Source organism: Colossoma macropomum, unplaced genomic scaffold (assembly GCF_904425465.1).
Source record: "Colossoma macropomum unplaced genomic scaffold, Colossoma_macropomum, whole genome shotgun sequence".
NCBI lineage: Eukaryota > Metazoa > Chordata > Actinopteri > Characiformes > Serrasalmidae > Colossoma > Colossoma macropomum.
In genome coordinates this window covers 33,756,756-33,780,022 of record NW_023494796.1, presented here as the reverse complement: position 1 = coordinate 33,780,022, position 23,267 = coordinate 33,756,756, and the positions used below count along the sequence as shown (strand labels likewise).

General features: G+C 39.4%; 1 protein-coding gene across 1 annotated transcript in view; it reads right to left on the bottom strand.

Moving 5' to 3' along the window:
• The window catches only part of eys (eyes shut homolog), a 433,237-nt gene that overhangs the window by 93,747 nt on the left and 316,223 nt on the right, over window positions 1-23,267 (bottom strand). The window contains exons 36-37 of the mRNA XM_036583442.1: window positions 20,216-20,374; window positions 6,559-6,709 (exon numbers count right to left, since the gene is read on the bottom strand). Coding sequence (XP_036439335.1) covers window positions 6,559-6,709; window positions 20,216-20,374 — 310 coding nt within the window. The remainder of the gene's footprint in view (window positions 1-6,558; window positions 6,710-20,215; window positions 20,375-23,267) is intronic.

Sequence of the window (23,267 nt, the reverse complement as noted above, 5' to 3'; positions counted from 1 at the left end):
ATTTCTCAGATCCGAATAAGGTCTAGAAATCTGATTAAGAAATCTGATAAAGAGGCTTTTAGCTTAGTAATCAGATTTCTCAGTGCATGTGAACTCTTACTCTGATTTATTTCGGATTTCTCAGTCGGCACATGGGCAAAAACAGATGGTGGTACCGGAAATAAGCGAACCAAATACATGCTTGACGAAGTGAAGGATTTAAATATTCTTCATCTTCTAGATGATGTGTGTTCATATTTTCAGGTAAAGTGGCGCGATGTTTTTTTAAAAAGGTCGCAGCATGAAGTTTTTGTTATGTTTACATCACGTTGTCTTCAGTGAGTTTATTGGCTGGTTGTAAAGCAGAAATCTGATTACTGTCTGACTCATATAGACCCAGAGTTTCCCCATTATCTGATTACTCAAGTGCATGTAAACGTGTTGATCTGATTACTGACAAAATCTGATTTTCTGCAGGTATCGGATTATTAAGTGCACGTAAACGCACTCATGGTTTGACGTGTTTGGTGTGGAGGAACTCCAGTGGCTCCCACAGAGTCCTGACCTCAACCCCACTGAACACCTTTGGGATGAACTGGAACACTATTTGTGAGCGAGGCCCTCTCGTCCAACATCAGTGTCTGACCTCTCAACTGCTCTTTTGACTGAATGGGCACAGATTCCCACAGACTCTCTCCAACATCTTGTAGAAAGCTTCCCAGAAGACTGGAGGCTGTTGTAGCTGCAAAGGGCTGGGGTGGGGTTGGGGGGGGCATTAACACCCATGGTTTTGGAATAGGATGTCCAACAAGCTCATATAGGTATGATGGTCAGGTGTCCACATACTATTGGCCATGTAGTGTAAAAGCAATTTGGTATTTTGTTGATATTGTGCTGCCCTAACCACAACACTGAACTACTGCCATAATTCCACACACGATAGTTACTGTCATTTGAGAAGAGTTCATATGAGTAACTTCTGTACTTTATATTATAGTATATATATATTATATACTAGATATTATAATATAGCAAGACTTACAGCAAAAAGCTGAAATAACAAACTGTCAATGCACTGCTGTTGATGCCCATGTTCTATAATTAGTCCCTCTCATTTTCCCACCTAAAACACATTAAGAGCCAACTACCTACTACCAAGCACTAGTTAAAGCAAATCAGCTAAAAGTCTGTTGCCTGGCAACCTCTGCTATTTCTCAGTGGAGGGTCATATTTAGGTCATTTTAACATATTATGCAATATGGCTCTGATTATGCTAATGAAATCAATTTGTTCTAAGATCACAACAAGGAGAAGAGAAATAATAAAGGTAATTGATTATTGTTATTGCTAATATTTTCAGAAGTGTCATAATTAGAAGGCAAAACACCTTCCGTTTTCATAGGTGGGCAATCAGTGATAATGTAAAATCTGGATTATTACACCACCTTAAACAATAGCCGCTTCTGTAATTAATAAAAAAAAAAAAACATGGCCAAGTACTTTGAAACATGCTGAAAGCCCAGGTAGTTAGGAACGCTGCTGTCAAAATAAATGAGCACTCTCAGAGAAAGAACTGCACGTTTGTCACTGTCACTTTGTAATTATGTAAGTAATATGGAAAAAACCGCTCTGCGTGCATGAAAAGTTAAACATGGCTTTGATGCTGCTCCCAAGACATCTGCACATCAAAACTCTGCACCAGCGCAGACGAATCAAAAGGCTGCGCATAATGAAAATGAACAGCCCACATGTTTAGATTCATAAACGGCACTGGGACGTTGTTTAAAACGGGCAGTCTTCGACAGTAAAACACAGAAATGACCAAATTCTGTTGCCATCTTCAGTGTTTCCTGTGAAATTCATGCACAGGGAAATGCACTGAAAGCTCTGTGGCCTACTGTGCTCAGCTGATCGAGGTTCATTTTAACTTCCTGGACTGAAAAAGGTGGGAGAATTCCCATAATGACGGAATACGTCCTTTAAAAATGTGAGGGCACACATTATGTGGCCAAAAGTGTGTGGACACCCGACCGTCACACCCGACGGTCACACCTATATGAGCTTGTTGGACTTTCCATTGCCTCCCTTCACTGGAACCAAACAACCCCAGCCCATCGTCCCTCCTCCACCAAACTGTACTATTGGCACTATGCATTCCGGTAGGTAACGTTCTCCTGGCATTCACCAAACCCAGATTCATCATCAGGCTGCCAGATAGTGAAGCTGATTCATCACTCCAGAGAACACGGTTCCACTGCTCCAGAGTCCAGTGGTGGCGCTTTACACCACTCCAGTCAACGCCTGGCATTGCGCATAGTGATCTTAGGCTTATGCGCAGCTGCTCAGCCATGGAAGCCCATTTCATGAAGCTCCTGACACACAGTTCTTGTACATATTGCTTCTAGAAACAGTTTGGAACTCTGTAGTGAGTGATGCAACACATGCGATGTTTACAGACTTCAGCGCTCTGCAGGCCCGCTCTGTGAGTTTGGATGTTCTACCGCTTTGGTTGAGCTGTTGTTGCTCCATATCACAATAAAAGCACTTGCAGTTGTCTGGGGCAGATCTAGCAGGACAGAAATTTCACAGACTGGCTTGCGGCAGAGGTGGCGTCCTAGGTGACTGAGCTCATCAGTACGACCCATTCTACTGCCAGTGTTTGCCAATGGAGACTGCAATGTTATTTACCATTAAGGTGCTGAACTGTATACACCTGTTAGCGAAGGGTGAGGCTGAAACACCTGAGCTCAGTATTTAGGAGGGATGTACCACATACTTTTGGCCATATAGTGAACCAGCGTACCTTTAGTGGTTTTTACACCAGATATGTCCTCAGATGGCCTTTTGGCCATGTTCATTCTGACAGGACTTGCAAAAAAAATACTGAAGTGTTTTTCAAGTTAATCTCTGTCTGCTGCATCTCTAGCATATGGACAATTAGCACAGACAATAATTTGATCATTGTCTTTTCCCATAAAACGGAAAACATGGTGATTTCACACACTTATAACAGAAGCCAATGGGCAGATGCTGAATTTCATCAAGTAAACATTTATGTGAAACAAATACAGTCATATGCAAATGTATGGGAACCCAAATGACTTGCTTATTGCTTACTACTGCTTATTTGCTGAATTTAACATATATATAAAAAAAGAAAACATAAAATACGGAATATGCCACATTTTATTTTTTCCAATATGTTGAACTCAGCAAATAAATAGAAACTGTGCACTATAATTAGCAGAAAAATGCCATATTTGAACTCTGTAGAGGAAATGTTGACGTCTTTTCACATAGAAAATCAACAAGAAGTGCAATTTGATCAGAGCTGTCCAAATGTTTGCACACAACTCTATCTGAATCCGAATTCTTCAGCTTGGTTTTTCTGTACAATCCATTCCTTCAGGGATGGGGCTGGTTTTCCAGGGGAGAGAACTTATGGTAATTTGTTACCAGCTTAACGGTGTCAGAATTTGCACAGGTTCCTGAATGAAACCTTACAGGAGGCTTTTTCAAAACAGCTGTGCAATTAAATTAAGAGGTAAACAAAAAAGTGTGTGAATTGTTCTAGAGAAACTTAGAGTCAGAACTGTTCACAGTGGTGGTGATAGGAACCAGACGCCCACCTCTAAAAGCTCCCTCACAGAAAATTACTACAGGAAATGGTTCTGAATTCACTGCCAGATCACTTTGACCTAAAACATGTTTTTTTAAAATCAATTCATGGCAGAGGGGTGCAGGCAGTGTGTAGTGAGATAAAATAGTCCCCAAGGAAAACTTTTTTCAGATTTATCACTATTTTACCATCATTCCATATAAATTCCATATAAAAATGCCAACATTCCATATAAAATTCAGAAGACTCGTGGAGGTTCACTGGTGGTTCCGGATAGTAAATAAAATGGCTATACTGTCTATCGCTTTGTCGAAAGAAAACCTCGTATCTCCAAAAAGGTAACTTTACAGGAGAAGGAAAAAACCTACACTAGGCTTAATGTAAGTCAATGGAACCAGACTTTTTTCCAAGTCATTTTGGGCCGTTTCTTTCGGTCCACTCTTCATGAAATTCACACACAATGTAAAGGTTAACCTGTATTTTCAAATTATGTCAAAAACTGAAAAACAACAAAAATGGAAATACAAGGTTTTCTTCCGACAGCAGCACTATGGTAACTGAATGTACGATACAGATGCACATATAGAGATTAGCTTGAAAAACACTGGGATGCAGGAGGAGCAGGAACTCCGGCTGCACTTGACTGTCAATAAAATAAAAAGCCTACACGTAACCTGTATCACTGGGCCTTTTCCTCACCGGCTGCTTGTCTTTTAATGACAGACCGATAGTCTCCTGCTAACAGCAGTCTTAGAAGTGAAACCTCTGAATACCGTATGTTGTAAAACAAGCTGTAGCCTTCAGCTACCCAAGAGTGCGACCCGGCGCCTTTGTGTGTTCTTTTCGTGTTTACCGCTAAATTTGTTATGAGCCTCTAAATAACCCATTTGTTCGATCGAAGCACAGTTTCATTTCAAAATGTCACCCACTCTGCGAAACACAAAGAATGTGTCTTGGCGGAAAAGTGAATCCATTCATGATCAGAAGCGTCGCTGCTGCTGAATGCTTTCTTTCCTTGTTCTACACGAGCTGAATGAAGTGGGTGAAGCCTATAAAAAGGGAATAAGGCTGTCTGGGGGAGAAAAGTGGCCTAAATCGCACTTCAAGTGTTCACGATCTCTACAGCAGGAGCTGCACCGCTGCCTTTGGGCATGAGGTTAAGGAGAGAGTCGGCGTCTTTTATTCTCAAATTCTTAAAAATATGAAGTGAAAAGGTATATGGGAGTGTAGAAATTTGTCTGGAGCAGCGCAGCCCGACTCGCTTACTGCTTGAATTTGAACTGGCTGAACCAAATTGTTCAACAGTTAGTTCTGACCTCACAGTGTGATCGGGTGGGACGCATTCTATGAGCGCCAACGTCTTTGATAAGGGCACTCGGACCGAATCTCTAAGTGTCACTCCGCCTTTCACCTGTACCGTAGTAACGACAGCCACCACCTGAGATCATATCTGTCAGTAAAACACTGTTACAGTAGAACTACGACCAGCCATCAGAATCTACAGACCCTATCAAACTGTTATCGTATCAGCCACAAAATGTTGATATGGGCTGGGCTCTAGAAAAGAGTGCACATATCAAAATACAGATATGAACTCGCCACATCATATCGTATACAAACGTTTGTGAAAAAATATTCATGCGCATATCTAGAAAAAACTCATTAAAGACTATCTAGATTATATTATACGTAAAGCAACAAACGCTTTTTAAAAATTGTCGAAAGTATACGCGAAGCGCGCCTCAGTGTCAAAGCATTTACTGACTAAAGGGATAAAGTGGTCATTTTTATTTAGGCTGTCCAGAAATGAGGCAGTTTACTGAAAATAATATACTTAATACAAAAAAATAGGTCTTTTATTTTGAAAAAATCTCAGTATCTCAGTAAAATGTACAATGGTCGATACTAATTGTCATGTAAAATTTTGTATACTTTATGAACAATAATAGAAACGTTCATGAACATGTCAGAGGTGTTTATGTAAGATGTTATGAACATGTTATGTGGCCACACCTCAAGTGTTACTGAAATATTCACTTCACATTCAATATTTAAATATTCAATATTTGTAAATGTGGTTTTATCAACTGCATACATTTTTGTAGTTTTACTAATATGAGTACATTTTGCTGCTGCTTTGTCTGTCTGTCCGTCTGTCTGTCCGTCTGTCTGTCTGTCTGTCTGTCCGTCTGTAACCTTAACTATTTCAGTGGCGTCATTATTAGCTCGACTGCTATCTTGTGGTGAAGCTGGTTTCATTGAATCAATGAATCAGTGCAAATAAATGAATAAACAAATACACAAATAAATAAAAGCATAAATAACTAGAACAGTTAGACTAAGTAAACCAATCAATTACTGAACCACTCTGGTTTTCTGTCCCATTAAATGGTCTCTAACTGGACAATCCGTTCGTACAGTCGTACAGTTCCAGATGACCAGTCCAGCTCTAAATCTCAACCACAAACGCTAAATAGCATCAAGTTTCAGATTTGTAAGAAAATAAGGTTTGGAGAGGAGAATCGAACCAGGAATCTGACTATGATTTCTTCGCTTTTATGTACCCGTATATCTAAACAATGAGCTGAAAGATGCAGCCTGATTCAGACGCTGTCAATAAAATCCTGACCAATACACTGGGGAGTGCATTTATTGACAACCTTTCAGGTCACTTCTTCATTTATTTCCGCAGCTCACGTAACAACACACGTCTGACCGCCACTGAAACTAATCAGAACGCAGTCCGTCTGATTCTAGTTGTGGATCATTGTATGTGAAACAAGACCGAATCCCTGCACAGGGAGGGGGCTGTTTGATGTTCTTCTCATCTGCTGGTACACTTCACTATTCACGCTTGTAAATGCTGAGAATTTAGCTACTTTCCTAAACCCAAAAAAGACAAAACCACAAATTATTTTGACTGTGATGCTCAATACTCAAAGGTAAAACTAAAAACTCACCTCACTGTTACTGGCACCACCGTGTTCTCATCAATGTTCTGTCTAGCGAGAGCGTTCAAAACGTGGATGCCACCGCAGCCCAATCTGGCAACCGGACGTCCGTCTTGGAGGAACACGTGGAGGAAACGATCACCGACATTCTGCTCCCGGCCTGAAAATACAGAAATGCTATGATCAGTTAAAAAGCACCTGATCTACACTGTAAAAAGCATCTTAAAAGTACCCAACACATCTAGTTTCTCATTATGAGACTGTTATTATAATATTATATCATTCAACTGAATTCTAGACATACTAAACTAGCAAAAAGTGAAATGATCTCATCGGATTGGAAGATAATTTGGCTTCCTTTGAGAAAAAGTGCAGTAACATCATTTCACCTAACACAATAAGTTTATAGGGAAAGGAAAATGCCTGAAACCAGGCTGAGTAATCTTCTATACAACGGGTAGTTCTGAAGGCACTGATTGGTTGAGAAGCGTTCTGGCCATACCGTTATTCGTAATAACAGCCCAGTTTTTTCACGACAACTACATCACTCCACTGAGCACCAGATGTTAAGTAACGACTGCTTTGCTACTAACCGGTACTACTTTACCGCACACAAACTCAGACAGGATTAACTCTTTACATCCTGATTGCCGAAACTTTTATGCAACTTAAGTTTAGTTGCTTGAAACCTATATGAAACTAAATTGCACTTGAGTTGCATAATGTAAAAAATCCCGCAACTTATTCAAAATTAGCCGCAACTGTTGCAAGCATCTGAACTTTGTGAAACAAGTTTCGTGAAACAGCCAATCAAAAGCCAATAATGCATCACATGCATTTTTTTCCCCAAGTGTTCTCCAAAATTTTGTCGTACTCAGTTCCACCCCAGTTCCTCCCTAATCACACGTTACCACCAATACTAGGAGGGTGAAAGCAAACACAGTCTTCCTCCGAGACCTGTGAACCGCATCTTTTCAGGCTGTTGCTAATGCAACGTCATTGGACAGCCGAACGCGCTCGGAGGAGAACACTAACCACCAGTTCTGTTACATCAGCTAACGGACGCCTGCGCTGGCTAGATTAGCACTGAGTGACGGGGAATGACAGGGGGTCATCCTGCCCACCCAGAGAGAGGACAACTGTGCTGTCTTGGACTCCTGGTCATGAATGGCTATAGCATCAGGGATCGAACTTGTGATAGGGCCAATGCTTAGACGGTTGCATCACTCAGTAGCCTCTGTGTTTGTGCTTTTAAAGACACCATTTATCATTAAAATAAATGCAAATTAACATAAAAAAATAAAAGCTGTCCAGAATTTCATTTTCAATAGTTTGATAAACAAATTTTGGTCCCAGATTTCTCCTTTCCCCAGCTTCAGCACAGATTTCTTAAATTCCATTACCAGCACATTAACATAATGACATATTAATTAGCCAAATTAAATTCTTTGCACTTTCAACTGTATGTACAAACCACACACACAGGAAAGAGAAGAAAAAGAAATGTAAATAAATAAACGTCGATGGCTGAATGCCTGTGGTCTGGCAGAGTGGGCCCAAACAAAGGTCACAGCATGTCCAAGGCCAAAAATCTCCCCATGTTCACTGCACCATGCCTGCGCGCACCCACGCAACCACGGCTAACAAAGTCAGAGCAGTCGTTCAGGCAGGGGCAGCGTGTGTAATTCTGCACTTTTCAGTTTATGCTAATGACTCTGAGGCCCTGACCACCTGTACACACATCCTTTCACAACAGTGTCGGTTCACAGCCCGTCTCCCTCTGAATCTTTAAAAGTGCACAAGGGTTTCGCACTGACGTCATGGAACAGACAAGGTCAGGACGGACCTCTGCTTTGGACTGGACACAGGCACTGACTTGTTCTCAGCAGCTCTTAACGTCATTCCTATGATTGGGTCTAATTATGCAGAAAGAGGGTTCAATGAGAGGCCACTGTGAACAGCCCTAGAACTTCAGCTCTTCTGTTTCTCAGTAGATGTTGCATGGTGAGTTAGTGGAATGGGCCACTTAGCTCAGATGGTCAGCCCAAATCTGATTTTTGTCATATCCAGATTGTATCTAAACTGATGCGAAATGATGCTCCTCCATCTATCCTGCAACCACACCACAACTCCCGGTACCTATCCCCAAAAAAGACTGCAGTCAGTTTTTCTACAACCATTTTACACCAAAGCAAATGATCTAAATGATTTGTTTGTTTCTCAATAATCAATTTATGCAGAAAAGTTTAAAAATTCCCCTTTAACTGAAAAGTATCACTGAGAAAATTCTGCACTACAGTCAGGACTGATCTAGAAGTATCTACTCTCCTTTGGTTTTGGTAGACGCCAGATCAATAAAGAATCCATACAGATGTTCACTAACAACTGCAAAGGGATCTACAGAGTCTACACAATGCTTACACCTGGATTATAGATACGCCTGGTCACCAAAAGCGGTCCGGGAGCTGCTCAGGCAATAAAAACAAAACAGGCCCCTACGCTACGGCCTGTTCAAATCCATCGCCGGTTCGGCGCCCACCTGTCACCTTCCCTTTGCGGCGGTACATTTTGAAAACAATTACATTTCCTCCAGGACAGCTGCTCCCCCGCAACTCCACTTTCATTTCTTCTCCATTTTTCCTTCTTTTCTCGCTTGCGGGACAAGGAAATGACGAATTACTCCTCATTGTCCCAATGGCCCCGTTACCCTGCGCCGGGCCTAACGGAGCGTTCGTCCTTTCTGTCAGGAGCCGTCACCTGTTCTCCCCGTCCACCTCCTCCACCACTCCTTACACATCCCTCCCCCACCCACAGGCTGACAAACGCAGCCCTGGGGGAGTCTGGAGCTCTGCTTAGACAGGGGTGACGTGAATGTGTTTAGAAGGAAGGTGGGGAAGCTTTATTGCTGAATTCTGTTTTTTGTTGCTCAGGTTCAATCTTTCTGCCCTTATGGGTTACACTTATGTTTGTGAACGAACCGCATCTGTCATTAGTGTGAACGAGTGCCGTTAAAAGGATCTCACAGGCCACAATGCCCTTATCAATATGACCAAATAACCTCTAATGTGCCCAAAGGTCATACGGTAAGATTCAACACTAACGCACACCAAGTAGAGGATATACAGTTAATTAAAACAAAACAAAGGAAAATTATTATGTTAGACATCATAAAACAATATTAGCTCAAAGCTGGTCGACAGCTCTGCAAATACGTTCCCTCTTTGCACCTCAATCTGTTAACAGTTGCCTCGGGAAGCCATTGGGCTCACTGAGATGACAGCACAGCAGTTGCAGTTAAATAATCCCCAACCTCTACTGCCCGTGTCTCTGTATCTATGAGTTATGAATATTACATTTGTGTACATTTTGATAAAGGGGCCAATAAAGACTTTGCGATGGACTCTTTTCACATTTGTTGGCTTCTGAAGCAGGTCACTGTTTTTGTGAAGATAAACACTAATGGCTCTCAATGATGCCTCAACAAGCCAGCATGCACATATTTGCTATTCGGTACTATTTAATTGTAACTATATTTTTCAAATATTTCCACATAATTCTGTCTACACTTGTTTTCTACTTATAAACACGTGTGATATTAACTGAACATGAATGATATATTAAGATATAACAGAGCTCAATCTACTGCTCAGGGAAAACAGTCACAATTCCAGGAAACTGATAATGGGGTTCCACAGGGCTTTGTCCTTGGGCAAATGATTTTTATATTATATATTAACGAGGTTGGAAAACACACTGAAAATGGTGGAATTCATTTTTTCATTTTCATGCAGTTGATACTTTTGTACTCTTGTGTCTCTTGCAACAACGGAAAATTTCGACTTGTGTTTTAACTCAAGTTTTTTAGTCAATTTAATTTTTTATCTCATTTCTGCCCTGATTTGTTTGTTTTATTGGTTATGTTTGTTTTAGGCATTTTACATTATTTTACTGTTTCAAACTTGTTTATTAACTGAGTGAGCTTCACTACAACTGTAAAAGCAGCCTCTCTCCTCCTCAGCAGCCACAGAAACCTACCAATTTAATCCATAATATCTAAAACTATTTCTTGACTTTTTATGACTGGAATATTTTTGAATAATAACATATGTTTTCAAATGTACTCAGTGTGCCACCAGCTAAGCATGCAGCTTTAAGGCAATTTGTTATTGCCCTCAGTGCCACAATTATTGCACAGGCCACACTTTTTTTCCCCAACATGTTAAAAACAGTAATTGTGCATTAAAACGTGCAGAAATTTAACGATTTAACCAGGGTGCCTAAACCTTTGCATAAAAATATATATATGCAGTGAAGTGTGTTATTAAAAAAGATTCAAGAGGTTTAATCTGACTGTTCTCATTATGGCCATGTGGTTATTAGATATGATCGTGGCTCAGAACACATCATAAAATCAGGTTTTTTTGTGTTCACACAGGCAAAAAAACCTGTATTTGTGCTACTTTAAGCCTGTAATGTGAACACACATTCTGGTGCACATCTCAGGCCTCCTGATTAACTCTGCCTGTCTGAACTCTCAAGCTCTTTTCTCCCCAGCCGTCTCTGTCATCAGCCTGATCAGAGGGAGAAGAAAAGGGAGTAGCTGGCCTGCAGCAGATGCTTATACAGACAGAAGGCACGCTGTCTTGTTTACATGTCATGTTGAGTCGTTTCTACCAGATGTGGTGAGCATTCTTCCACACACTTGATCATACGTCTTATGATCCTGATGATCTAATGACGGATTTCTGAGCGGAGCACATTTGGATGCACACCGTTAGGAGGTTCTTCCAGAAAGTTCTTCCAAACTTTCGAGCACCACACGGTCAGATATTGGCTTATTTCCATCTCATTCGATTAGTTCTGCACTTCAGAGCCTCTTTCTTCGCTCATTACACGATGAATAGTCTACCATCTTTAAACATGCTCAATGTTGCATTAACATTTATTATTAATTATGTTTACTTTCAAATGGTTTTTAAACTTACAAAGACAAGAGTTACTACTTTACTTTTCATGCTATACTATTCAAAAGTGAATATTTATGTCATATTACCACATAATTCTGTCTACACTTTTCAAATAACGGTCAAAATGTGGCAAAAATGTAAAAGATTATTTTCTTTCTGTTAAACAAAACTTTTCAGCAAATTCACAAAATATTTGCTCTTCTACTTATGAACACAAAAGTGATATTAACTGATTATGAATGAGATATTAATATCTTTAATACAGTTCAATGTGTTGTTGATGGAAAACATTTGGAAGGTGTTAATGGGGTTCCACAGGGCTCTGTTCTTGGGGCAGTGTTTTTTACATTATATATTAATGTAAAAACCACTATTAAATACATTCATTCTCCTGTGTCCCTTCTAACAATAGTTCTGGAAAATTTATAGGAAAATTTTAACTCGTTGTGTTTTAACTCTAGTGTTGGTCAATATAAATAACTTTTAAATAATCTGATAGATGCGAGCTGCGTGTTTTTAAATTTGTATCTAATTTCCGTGTTGCTTAATTTGTTTTATTGGTTATATTTGTTGCAGTTTAAATCATTTCTGTTTCAAACTTGTTTTTAACATTAACAGAATTTTTTTTTTATATTATTTTTACTGTGCAGTTGTGTGCAAAAGTGTGAACGCCCCCAGTCAAACTGCATGTTTAGTTGTTTGTCTAAGTGAAAATAAGTTAATACATCCTCTACAGGGAACACAAACATGGCATAACTTTCGCGCAGGCCACATCACATTTTTTCCAGCATGTTAATTTTAGAAAATAAACAATTATTGTGCATTAAAATGTTTTCTGGAGAGGTGTTAACTTATTTTCACAGTGAAAATCAAGAAAACTTTATTGTATGTCTTACAGGACACCACTGTAAATGAGACCCTGGCTCAGTGGGTCATCACTGCCCCATCACCTATAGAAATACATAAATAATGATGAACTTTAGAATCTGCGCCTCTCCATGTTTTCAAAGACCTAACATATACAAATATATAAATATACCATGCAACTATGGGTTAAACGATTCACCATATTTTCGTTAATATCACCGCTGAGCAGAAAAGCTCATTCATGTCACTCAGTCCATTCATCAAGCTCATCACTGTCCACCAGAGGGAGAAGTCTAGAGGAATTTCAGTGCAAAATTAAATCTGTACGGTGACAGCTCAGACCCAAGTGGGGAAGGTAAGGAAAAATAATGACAAGACAAGCAGGGGAAAATTCCTTTTTTCCCCCTCTTCCCCATGACTGCTAATCTATAAAGGGAATTCATGACAGCTAGTGACATGAGATAAACACTGTCAGATAGCCAATGGCAGGTGAGGTGCGCGCAGCAGCTAATCTGACAGGGTGGAGTTAAAAAACGAATTTGCTAACTTGACATCAAGAGCAATCTCATTCTGATAACACGGGCCAAGCCCGGCCCAGCTGCCAGCTCCGTCTGCAATTTATAGACGCGACTCATCTGGCTAACGGGTTATTTAAATGTCAGGTTACAGCCGGAGCAGTTATTACTGTGGATGCTGCAGGATGCATTTTACTCATTTAAACAGAGCCTGGTTTTAACGGTCAGGGCAAATATTCCACTCTGGACATGCATACAGCACACTGCACAAATAGGCCTCCTTTAAAATAGCGTCTACTGACGTAAAAAGGTTTAATCTTTGGTATATTAAAAAAAAAGCTAAAGCTTTCTGATATATTAAATGGTATTTTTCACCTGAAGTCCACTTACAGTGCCTTGCAAACATCAGAGACCACCATTCATTCTTTTAATGCCCATTAGGAACAAGTTATTCAAATGTTAAACCAACTTCTAAGACTGAACTTTGGAGGTGTGTCTGCAGATTTCTTTGAGAAACTCCTGAAAAGAATGGAAGCTGTAATAAAGGTAAAGAGTGGCAACACTGAACACTGACCAACACTACCTGTAAGTACTGGCTGTGTTGACTGGAAATTAAATGATGTTTGCATTTGGGTCGTTCTACAGAAACGTCCACTTTTCTGTCTCTCCATAGGAGTCACTGGTGTGACTGATCCTCATTGGTGTTACACATAATCAAGGAACACCAGAGACATTTTAATGAACGGTGCATTTTACAGAATGGCTGCTACAGAACATCAAACCACATGTTGTCAATCAGGGAATATCCACTAAAATATGGAATTTAATCCATTTGTGTTCTATTTTTACACAGTTACCTCAGAATAAAGTCGGTCACACCAGTGACTTCAGCTAAAAGCTTCATATGAAATCATGAGCTAAATGAGAAAATCTCTGATAACTGAAAGACACAGTGGACTCACCATGTGCTTTTCTTCATAGATCCTCAGAACACAGGTAAAAGGAAGTCGAGTGATGTCATCAGTGTGACTTTTATTTCAAAATAAGAGGTTGTTTGTTACGCAGTGACACCAGTGACACGACTCCTGGAGACCACAACTTTCTTTATATATTTTATAATATTTATTTGTTTTCTTTGTCATTTAATTTATATATTTCATAGTCATGTATGGATTATTGCAGTTAAAACTGCAGAAAAATATGTTTTTTACCTCAAAATATGGCCTCAGCCTTTACAGATGACTGTGAGGACGAGCTCTTCTGTGGTGCTGAGAATTCTATATGATTGATTTAAAAACCAACATTGCTAAATTGACGGCTCAAGGTGTAATTGTTAAAATAAGTTATTGTTTTACAACCCCATTTCCAAAAAAATTGGGACACTGTGCAAAATGTAAATAAAAACAAAATTCAATGATGTGCAAATAATTTAAACCCTATATTTCATTGAAAATACTACAAAGACAACATATCAAATGTTGAAACTGAGAAATTTGATTGTTTTTGAAAAATATTTGGCCATTTTGAATTTGATGCCAAAAACACGTTCCAAAAGAGTTTGGACGGGGGCCTGTTTTCCACTGTGTTTCATCACCTCTTCTTTAACAGCACTCTGTAAGTGTTTGGGAACTGAGGAGACACTGCTGTGGTTTAGAAAGTGAAATGTTTTCCTGTTCTTGTTTGATACAGGATTTCAGCTGCTCATCAGTTCAGAGTCTCCTTTGTCATATTTTCATTTCATAATGCGGCAAATGTCATCAGTGGTGACAGGTCTGGACTGCAGGCAGGTCAGTTTAGCACCCGGACTCTTTTAATACAGAGCCATGCTGTTGTGATACATGCAGAATTTGGTTTAACATTGTCTTGCTGAAATAATTAAGGCCTTCCCTGAAAAAGACGTCACAGATGTGTACGCCACCCATGCCATGTGCACTAATGCCCCCTATACCATCATGAATACTGGCTTTTGAACTGTGCACTGATAACAAGCTGAGTGGTCTTCAGAGGACACAGTGTCCATGATTTCCAAAAAGAATTTCAAATGTTGATTCGTCGGACCACAGAACACTTTTCCACTTCCCCTCAGTACATTTAAATGAGCTCAGGCCCAGAGAAGGTGGCAGTGTTTCTGGATCCTGTTTATTTATGGTTTCTTTTTTTGTGTTTTAGAGTTTTAACTTGCATTTGTGGATGCAGTGATAAACAGTTTTCACAGACAGTGGTTTTCAGAAGTGTGTCTGAGCCCATGCAGTGATTTCCACTACAGAATCATGTCTGTTTTTAATGCAGTGCTGCCTGAGGGCCCAAAGATCACGGCCAGCAAACACTGGTTTTTGGCCTTGACCCTTACATACAGAGATTTCTCCAGATTCTCTGAGTCTTTTAATGTTATTATGTACCGTAGATGATGAAAAACAAAAGTTCTTTGTTATTTTATGTTGGGAAACGTTATTCTTGAATTGTTGCACTATTTGATGGTGCAGTCTTTCACAGAGTGGTGAACCCCTCCTCATCTTTACTTCTGTAAGCCTCTCTCAGATGCTCTTTATACCCAATCATGTTACCGACCTGTTATCAGTCAACCACCAGGTGTTTTTTAGCATTACACAACTTTACCAGCCTTTTGTTCCCCCGTCCTGACTTTTTTGGAACGTGTTGTTGGCATCAAATTCAAAATGGGCAAATATTTTTCAAAAGAAACAATAAAATTCCTCAGTTTCAACATTTGATGTGTTGTCTTTGAAGCATTTTCAATGAAGTATAGGGTTTAAATGATCTGCACATCATTGCATTTTGTTTTTATTTACATTTTACACAGCATCCCAACCTTTTTGGAAATGGAGTTGTATTTTAAAATATAAATAAATTGTAATCCTAATATGTTTTTCAAGTGTAATATATGTGTTAATGCTAGAGACACAAAGATGGACATTTCTGTAGAATTACCCGTATGTTTATGTCCAAAGAAAAAGTCATAATTCAGTATTCAGTTTTAAATGAACATTTTCCAACCTGTCTTTTACGCCACAGGCTGTTTTTCATTACTGTTACTTTTAGACTTAAATATGAAAATTACTGAAAATGACCTCTGTTCTGATTGGCTGCCTCAAAAAGCAGTGCCAGCTGATGCTACTTATACTGAAAGCAAATCGGAGGCTTAAACTTCTATTCACTTAATAGGCAGTTAACTGTAAACATTTTGTTTACAAAAATAATGAATTCCAAACAGGACATTTTTGCAGTGTCATGTCCAGATAATCATGGGGGCGAATGGTATGTTTTGAAATCTTAATGTTTACATACTAAATACTTCAACTGGTCTATTAAAAATAAAAACATTCCAAGCTTAGTGCATCTCGACTTGCCTTTCAACAGCAAGAACAACATTCATTATTCAATTGCCTGCTTGATAGCAATGAAGTAAACAGAGCAATTACAGCTTCAAAACATGTTTTCATTGAGTGACTGATTACCTTTTTTTTTTTAAAGAGTTCTGCCTCTCTTTTAGAGAGGAAACATCCATGTAAGTCCTTTTTTCCCCGTTTCTGAGGAAATGGACTGATGGGGTCAATGCTTCATTTACTCTGTTTCACATCTGTACACACCAGCAAAAACACCGACACTTTGACATCTTACTTGTAACACAGGTTCAGACATCACAAAACGTTAAGGAGTCTCTTTATGCTGGCCAGAGAGGCTCTCTTGGGGCTGCCACCATAATTGAGGAGCATCCTTTAAAGAGACCTGCCAATTAGCTAACAGGATCCCCTGTCACATTAAACTCGAGCCACATCAGATATCCTTGTTAAGTGTGATTGATTGCATCTACAAAGACGTTCTGTATTATTAATATGTCCAGAGTGAGAATAAACGGTTATTTTTCTTACACACACAAGTCTCCCTCTCTAATTATGAAAACAAAAGTGATATTGACTAAAAATGAATGAGATATTAATTGTTTTAACAGAGCTTAATGTTTTTCTCAGGGACGACAATCACAATTCCTGGAAAATGCTAATGGGGTTCCACAGGGCTCTGTTCTTGGGCCAGTGCTTTTTGCATTATATATTAATGAGGTTGGAAAACACACTGAAAACTATATAATTCATTTTTATGCAGATGATGCTGCCATGTATTCTTTTGCTTCAACTGTAACAACAGTCATGGAACAGGTGAAAAACATTAGACACATCAGATATACACAACAAAATGTTAAAATTCTCTTTCGGATATAGTGAATGCCGGCCAGAGAGGCTCTCTTGGGGCTGCCACAATTATTAATTAATTAATTATTGAGGAGCATTATTTGAATACACCTGCCAATTATCTAACAGGCTCATTAAATAACATCAAGCTCAAATTAAATAAGATATCCTTGTTTGGTGTGATTGATTTTATATACAGAGACATTCTGCATATTATTAATATGTCCAGAGCAAGAGTACAACGTTATTTTTCTTTTACACACAAAAACTTCACAAACTATCTATTTCACAAACATCAAACGTGATACTGACTGAAAATGAATGAGATATTAATTGTTTTAACAGAGCTCAATGTTTTACTCATGGAAAACAATCACAATTCCTGGAAAATGCTAATGGGGTTCCACAGGGCTCTGTTCTTGGGCCAGTGTTTTTTACATTATATATTAATGAGGCTGAAGAGCACACTGAAAACTACATAATTAATTTTAATGCAAATACTGTCATGTATTCTTTTGCTTCCCCTGTAACAACAGTCATGGAACAGCTGAAAAACACCAAACACATCTAACTCATGTTACAGATATACACAACGAAATGTTAAAAAGTGTCTTCCGGCCAGAGAGGCTCTCTTGGGGCTGCCACTGTAATTGAGGAGCATCATTTAAAGAGACCTGCCAATTAGCTAACAGGATCCCCATCACATTAAACCCAAGCCACATCAGATATCCTTGTTTGGTGTGACTGATTGCACTCAGAGACATTCTGTATGTCATTAACATGTCCAGAGCGACTTCCTTCCTAATCAGATGAAGCTATAGGCAGTACATCTGTGTAATTTAGCACAGAAGATTGCTGTGAGGCTTATGGCTCCATAATTCAGTCTCAGTTCAACTAGTGCTGAAATAATTGTTGCTCAGGAAGTCATTATTGTGAAATGTGGGGTATAACTGCTTGAACAATGTATGGATAACCTGAATACTGCACTGCGGTTCAAACGTGTGGATACACTGTTTTCAACAATATGAACCCATTTAGGTTTCAGGTAAATAAGGAATATAAAGTCAGTATGCTAGCCTGTGCAATTTCATAGCTTTCTATATAGCTGTATACAATAACTGAGAAGCGGTATACTATCCATAATTAAGTTTAAAAACAAAGTAAGTAGATAATTACAGTCAGGGAGAGAAGGGCAAAGTGTAACATGGATATTTTATGTAGTTAAACAGGATCTAATATTCAAACAGTAACATTGTCTGCAAATTTTGACAGCAATCTGGCGGGTAGTTCTCGAGATTCACCCTGAAGACTGTTTTTGGACCATAAAAGTGTCTTTTTTCATCAGAAATGTTTCACTGAGTTGTGTGCACAAGTTTTCGTCACTCTCTCGTCTCTGTAGTGCTGTTTTGAAGCATATAAACAGCTCACAGGGGGGTTAGATTAACATGGTTACAACTAAGACCCTCCAAAGTAAACAATCAGAGCCGTCCACATCCCACCATTTAAAATAAAAAAAATGTTTTGGAAGTTTTTATGCACTGATTTATTGAAAATGTACTATAGATTACAGATTATAGATTAATGTTCTACTTAAATTTGGCATGTTTAACCCACGATTTTCCACTAATCAGTACATATTATCATCTATTTGGGTTGAAAAGCTTGTCTGCTCTACATAGAACTGAGTTAAATTCACTGTATTAATTTTTCCAAATGTCTCCATAACTTAAGCACTGTGATGTGAACCGAATCGTTCAGTGGTCTGGTATGAAATACCAAGAGTCCTAGAGTTCTAGAGTCAGAACTGTTCACAGTGGTGGTGATAGGAACCAGACGTCCACCTCTAAAAGCTCCCTCACAGAAAGTTACTACATGAAATGGTTATGAATTCACTGCCTGATGACTGAGACACTGTTTTATGATAGTTTTGTGATTTTGGCCTAAAACGTACTGTAATCAAATAATTTATATCCATTCATGGTGGAGGGATAACGTTGGGTGTTCTAAGGCAAAATAGTCCCCAGTAAAACGTATTATTTCAGATTTTCCACTATTTTCCATCATCAACATTCCATATAAACTCAGAAGACTCGTGTAGGTTCACTGGTGGTTCTGGATAGTAAATAAAATGTCTATATCTGTGTTGTAGTCATGGCGACCCCTGGTTCCTATCACCACCACTGTAAAGACATCTGAGTCTGTACGTTTCTCTAAAAGGGAGCTTTTCACACCAAACCGAGCTGAATGGCTTTGTTGACATCATAACCACTGAATTATGTACGCATTTAAAAAAATAAGAGTCCCTGTTTAAATGTCACTGGACAGCAGTAATCAGATTCTCATTAACTTAGTTCAAAATCTATGTGACGGACTGAAGCCCCACAGTCTGCAACTTTTACTCTGTTGAACTTTCTGAATCTACGGCGGATATAAAACCTTGCGAACCTTTTCTCTGCGTCTCAACTCAGATATGTTAAGTAACCTTCACAGAAAGATATAAATCAGCCTTTAGATGTACCCTTGGTCTGTTTCTCCAAAGGAAAGTCTATCGCAGTGTTTCACCAGCCTTCTAATCGCCGTGTTGAAAGAAAAGCAGTCTGGGTCTTCTCTTGTAACACTGACTGCTAACGGAACGAAGAAAAGGGACCACCAGACTCGCTGTGTACCTCCACAGTTCATCCAACATCTCCAGCAGGCTCATTTTCTCCCCTGTCACCACTCAGGTGGCCATAGAAACGTACAGTTCATTAAGACTATGTCAGCGGCGGTGAAATAAGAGTTGTGCGCCGAATGAATGTGGTTAATGAATGTCATCTGCGTTGACCTTCTCAGCCACACATTGCTGGGATCCCTGAAAGGGTTTCTATGGCGAAATTAGATCTGGCTAAAGCGTGAGGAGGAATAACGGCGTGAAACGAGGGCCTCCCTCTCTCCTCTCTCTCTGTGCTCTGAGACTCAACAAGCCTGGAGATGTTCCAAGACACTGTACAGGCGGAACCTGAATGAAGCTCGAACTGGGGCCCAAAACAAAAAACTGCAGACGTCAAAGGAAAGCGAAGTGGGTGTTTCACACAGAGCCAGGCCGTTTTTGTTAAAAGAGACTGATACTCACTGTAAAGTATGGTTCCGTGGGCAGCCCTCGTTTTCACAGTTAGGAAAACGCTCGCTGTGTCTCCGGCAGACGACGCCTCAAAGCTGGAATCCAGAGATGAGAGAGGCTGGAGCTCCAAGAAAGAAGAACCGCCGAATAAAGGGAAGAATATGGAGGTATCTGGAATGAAACAGAGGGGGCGGGGGGGGGCGGGGGTTGGGGGGGTGAAGTAAACAAATGCAAATCAAATATTTACGTGTTCCATCATGCCAGCTCCCGTTTTTATGTGCTGACTGTGCAGCGCTGGTGAAAAATGTTGGTTTCGACTGTAATGTTGACATACTGAAAATTAAATCGTGCGAACCGAGTAGGCCGCATGCACACACCACGCTCTTTCACACATGCTTACTTTTCCTCTAGCAGATAAACAAGCACATAACGCAGTACCTCTGCATTAATGTTTTTATTCGTTTGGTTTTCAGAGGGAGGGCAGCATCAGGTTTTGCGTGAAGAGACTTTGCTACAGCTCATAATACAGTGAAAACTGGAGCTCGCTTAAGAGCTATCATCAAAACAAAACTGACACACTGGTTATGGGAATATTAACCGGCCCAGGGCTTTATTTTTAAGAGAAATATGAAAAAAAAAAACTATTAAAGCAATATGTATAATTTGTATTATTTCAGATAGGCATTTAACAGTTCAATATTTAGTATTTCTAGGACACTTTAAATAATAATTAATTAAGAAATTGGGTCAAGAAATATCCTTAAAAGCACAATTATCAACATATATCTGGACGTGGTCACTCAAGTGAAGTGTTATTTATTTTGGCACTGAGAATCTCAGTAAAACAGCACTTTTTCATCTTAGAAACTGTGCCAGGTTTAAGGCTAAACCAGCTTATCCAAAAAGAGTATAGACAAACTGCTGAACCCTATCCCAGTGGTCACTGGGCAGAAGCACTCTGGACAGGCCGCCAGTCCATCACAGGGCAGATACACACAGAACAAAAGAAACAGTGAAGCTGAATTTAGTGTATTCCCTCCCACAGCGTCTGGCACCTTTAGCTTAGGAGTTTAAAACTTAAAACTTAGCTTAAAACTCTTTTACTTTAGCTTTTATTTTACCTTTTAGCATTTGTTGGCATGTCTGAGATTTTTATGAGCACTCGTTTATTTTAATAGTTTTACTTTGTTATTTTTTGGCTATAATTCCATGTTTTCCTATTTCACTATATTATCTGTTTATTTTAATAGTTATTTGCATTAATTTTCATTTTCTTTTACATTTTTCTTTTTTCTTTTTCAACTTTATGTTGGCTTTAATTTGCTTTTCTTTTTGAAAAATGTATGAAAGGTGCTACAGAAACATAGCCATTATTTGAACATCTATAATGTTAACAAATGTTAAGAAGACCCATTTTGTCAAGTTTCAACAAAAATTAAACCACCTTGGGATCTACAACATTTTATATCCATTTTATTGAAATAAGGTTTCACTATTATGTAAATATGTCTCAGTATATGCTGATATACTTGTTTAGGTTAAAAATATAATGTAAACAAAAACACAGACTTACTTTGCTCTGCTTTAATCTTTAGCTCAGCTATAGCTGCTTTTCTCACATCTCCAGCAGGAAACTTTTCCTCAAAAGTAGAACAGTTTCTTGTAAAATGTCTCTCAACGTTCGACTTTTTACGAGGCTGAAGTCGCTTCTCATTCGCCAGCCTCTCATTCGAATGTTCCCGTTCCACCTTAAATGGTGCCTGAGACGCTAGAATGTAACTGCTGCACCATTTAAGGTAGAACGGGACAGTTCGAATGAGAAGCCGCGAATGAGAAGCGACTTCAGCTTCACGACTTTTCAGTGTTTCAGTTTCTCACTGCAGATTAAACGTATCAGGAAACCAGCTGGAGTGATTATAAACACTAATCAGTCCATTCATCTCCAAATTATCGATGTTCATCTTAAATCTCTCTCTTTGCCGTTTCATTAGCTACTAGCTAGGTGAGACTGTGGTCTGGGTTGCTATGGTGACCAGCAGTCTGTGCTGATCTTCAGGGTTAAAGGGTGAATTAGCAGTTCTACATTAACTCCAGAGTTTAAGACCATTTATTGTTAAACTGTGTTGAACGATCAGCAGAGCTTTATTTTACTGTAAAGGAGGATTATTTTATTTTTACCTACAAATCTAATTCAGCTGTGGAGCCACAACAGGGCAGTAACAGAGCCGCATGTTGCTGACCCTGATACAGTCCTGTGCAAACGTTTTAGCTGCTAAGAAAGCTGATTAAAGCAGTAAAAACGACATAGAAGTACAACAAAACAAAGAAAAAATACAGTAAAGACAGGAATTTTGTATTTTTAAAAAACTCATTAATATCTTAGTTGGAAGAATATAGTCAGAAGAACGCAGGATTGGTTCCTGACTTCTCAGTGCACTTCAGCCACCACATGGATTTACACCCCATCAGCAGCACCTGATTTAATGTAGTGAAGGGTGGATGAGACAAACCAGGTGCTGGACGGTGACTGTAAACACTGGACTTCCTCATATAGAGATCTGAAATGGTTAAACTGGCACACTCACCCACATCAAATCACAATGAAGTGTTCGTTTTTGTTTTTTTTGTAATAAAGATCAGCAGCTTCATTAACTCAGTAAACGCCCAACTCTGAATACAAAATCTACTCTCATCACTGAAGATTTGACTGTACTGTGTTTATCAAGACAGCCCTGTTTGAACTCACATCCCTGTATATTTTCTTCCACTGCAAGCTGGCCGTATCTCCAGCAGCAGCCGCGAGCCAGCTGAGGATTCTGAGAGGCAGGCGTCCTCTGACAGTCAGCCCAGCAGCAAAAGCCAGAAGGACCTCCATCAAGCCCTGCATGGGGCCACTGTTATCTCCCCCAAGGATGACAGATCCACGTGACTTTGGGGAAGGAGGCTAGAGGAGGTCTATGTCGGGGGTTCTTCTATGGCAGTAATGATCTGTTAGCTTTTACACAAAGGGCAATGTATGCAGAGCCATCATGCCGCTCTATCGGGAGATGTCACAGGGTCTGAG